General features: G+C 34.7%; 1 protein-coding gene across 1 annotated transcript in view; it reads right to left on the bottom strand.

The window, feature by feature from the left end:
- The window catches only part of LOC107551937 (parathyroid hormone 2 receptor-like), a gene marked incomplete at its 5' end in the record, with an annotated part of 42,363 nt that overhangs the window by 33,373 nt on the left and 6,284 nt on the right, over nt 1-2,706 (bottom strand). The window contains one exon of the mRNA XM_016233721.1: nt 1,788-1,848. Coding sequence (XP_016089207.1) covers nt 1,788-1,848 — 61 coding nt within the window. The remainder of the gene's footprint in view (nt 1-1,787; nt 1,849-2,706) is intronic.

Here is a 2,706-nt window from a genome sequence, read left to right as displayed (position 1 = left end):
ACTGTTGACTGTTCAAATGCAGAGTTTTGCGCATTGTGTGTGTGTGTGTGTGTGTGTGTGTGTGTGCGCGCGCGTGTGAGAGAGAGAGAGAGAGAGAGAGAGAGAGAGAGAGAGAGAGAGACATGGTCACATCACAGTGGAGTCAGCTGTCTTAACCGTGGCTTATGTAATGCAAACACATACCAGCTTCATCACTGTGAGTGTCACGCGACTCTGTTCCCCTTTCGGGCTCTGTCTTTACATTTATTTTGAAAGATGAAGCTCGCGATTATGGTAAGGGGCGTTACATTTCCGACGAGTGCTTGTGGTGTTCGGCCAATCACAATGCACTGGGTCAGCTGGCCAATCAGAGCAGACTGCGCTATAATAATGTACTTGAAAAATAATGTGTTTTTTGAACATTAAAGCATGTCAACATATTCTATTACACCAAATACACAAAATAATGATCTTTTAAAAAGCATCATATGACCCCTTTAATTGTTTCCCTAATTTCTGAAAACATCTGTTCTGAAACGCATTACAAAATATCAACTAATTTGTGATATTTCCTAATATTGCAAAAGAATAACTGATGTCATGTGACACCTGTATGTGACCCTCTTAAAACGTATTATGCAGTGTGACTTTTAGTTTAAGATACACTAAAGATCAAGTTAAAGATACAGTTTGTGATCCGTTAAAGTAGGCCACCTTAACAACACTTGTAAAAAAAAAAGACTACAGCTAAAACAAACCTTATGTTGATAAATTATTCTCCCCTGGAGAAGCAGAAAGTTGTTGCTTGAAGACATTTGCTTTTATACCATAAGCTGCAAGAATACAAATTGTGCTCTCGAGGGAGTAAGACAATGACATTCAGCGAGCGTTTGAAAATAAAACATGGAAAGATATTGCCTCAGGCATGGTCCAACATCAATGTGAGTTGAAAGTGAGTTGATAAACAGCTTGAACACTGCAGTGGCGTTTTAACATAAGAACACAAACATTTACAGATCCAAGACAAACACTAACTCATCTAATTAGTTTCTAACTAGCACTAGCTCTGCATTGCCACATCATCAATGAGAATTAACACTTGAACTATACAAACTAAACAAAAATATAAAATACTAAACAAAATATAAAACACTAAACAATACCGTGATCATTTTAACACACTTATTATTTGCCTTGTTGAAAATGAAAATGTGGAATAAAGTTGTTATTTTTGTTTTCTTTGCACAAAAAAAGTATTCTCGTAGCTTCGTAACTTTACAGTTGAACCACTGATGTCACACGGTCTACTTTGTCGATCATCTTGGTACTTTTCTGGACCTTGAGTTACCTTGCTGTCTATGGGAGAGTCAGAGAGCCCTCAGATTTCATCAAAAATATCTTAAATTGTCTTACGGGTTTGGAACAACATGAGGGTTAGTAATCAATGACAGAATTTTTATTTTTGGGTGAACTAACCCTTTAATAATTTTAACACATTATATTTTTCACTGTAATTAATTAATCTAATTAACGCGTTAAATTACCAGCCCTTATATATATATATATATATAAATAAAACATATATAAACATATATATAATATCAAAATGCATATACATATACACGCACACACACACACATACATACATACAAATATCAAAATGCTATAATAAAATGCATAATATATTTCAGCTTTATTTTTACCCATAATATCTTTCACAAACACTACCATACAAGCCCCTATATTCATTTCTACAAAGATGATTAGGACATGGGGTCAAGTCTGTAAGGATGAACACATGAAATCACCTTGCATCTGCCAGCATTGCCCTGACAACTGCCCAAGCTGCAACAAAAACAGCGGGAACACCTGAAATGAAACAAAGAAAGTGAAAGGTATATTTCAATGAACTGTATTTCATACACAGTGGCATACACAAAAATAATGACTCATAACTCAAAGACTATAGCAAGGAGAGTCAAAAGGTTGGTATCGTTTGATAGAAAACCTTCTGTACTTTCAGTGGAAAAAAATTATTTAATTTGGACATTCTCCTGCTGAGAAATAAGATTTTTGATGATGTTCCCCAGCATGTTAGCTGTATTTGTGTCAAATTTTGTGGTGATGGCATAAAGTATCCAAAAGTTACAGTATTTTGTAACAAAATAGGCCTTTTTGTTTAGCTCTTGACTCCCTGAAGGAATTTTAAAAACTGTTGTTTTCTGAGTGCCATACACAAAAATAATGACTCATAACTCCAAGACCGTAGCAAGGAGAGTCAAAAGGAAAGTATCGTCTGATAGAAATGTTTCTATATTTTTATGGGGGGAAAAAATCTTTGCATTTGAATATTCTCATGCTGAGAAATAGGTGATAAAATTTAAGAAAAATTAGTGTGGTCAAGGGAAATTTTTCATATCATTCTTATTTAACGTTCAATATCTCATGACAGGAATAAGGTAGAAGAAAAATTCTTTTTTTGGTGATGTTCCCCAACACGTGTGCTGTATGTGAATTACACTTTGTGGTGATATCATAAAGTAATCAAAAGTTACAGCATTTGGAACCAAGGTTGCCCTTCTCTTAGCCCTTTACAGTTTTGAAATTGTTGTTTTGAATTTGAAGTAATGCCTCACTCAAGTTTAGTCAAAGCATACATATGACACATGACTATCTGAGCTGTATGATATTTCTGACATATTAGAGTACATGGCACACAAAAAAACA

Source organism: Sinocyclocheilus grahami, unplaced genomic scaffold, assembly GCF_001515645.1.
Source record: "Sinocyclocheilus grahami isolate Dianchi unplaced genomic scaffold, SAMN03320097.WGS_v1.1 scaffold438.1, whole genome shotgun sequence".
Classification (NCBI taxonomy): domain Eukaryota; kingdom Metazoa; phylum Chordata; class Actinopteri; order Cypriniformes; family Cyprinidae; genus Sinocyclocheilus; species Sinocyclocheilus grahami.
Note: the sequence above shows the minus strand (reverse complement) of the source record. Positions and strands in the feature narration are given on the sequence as shown.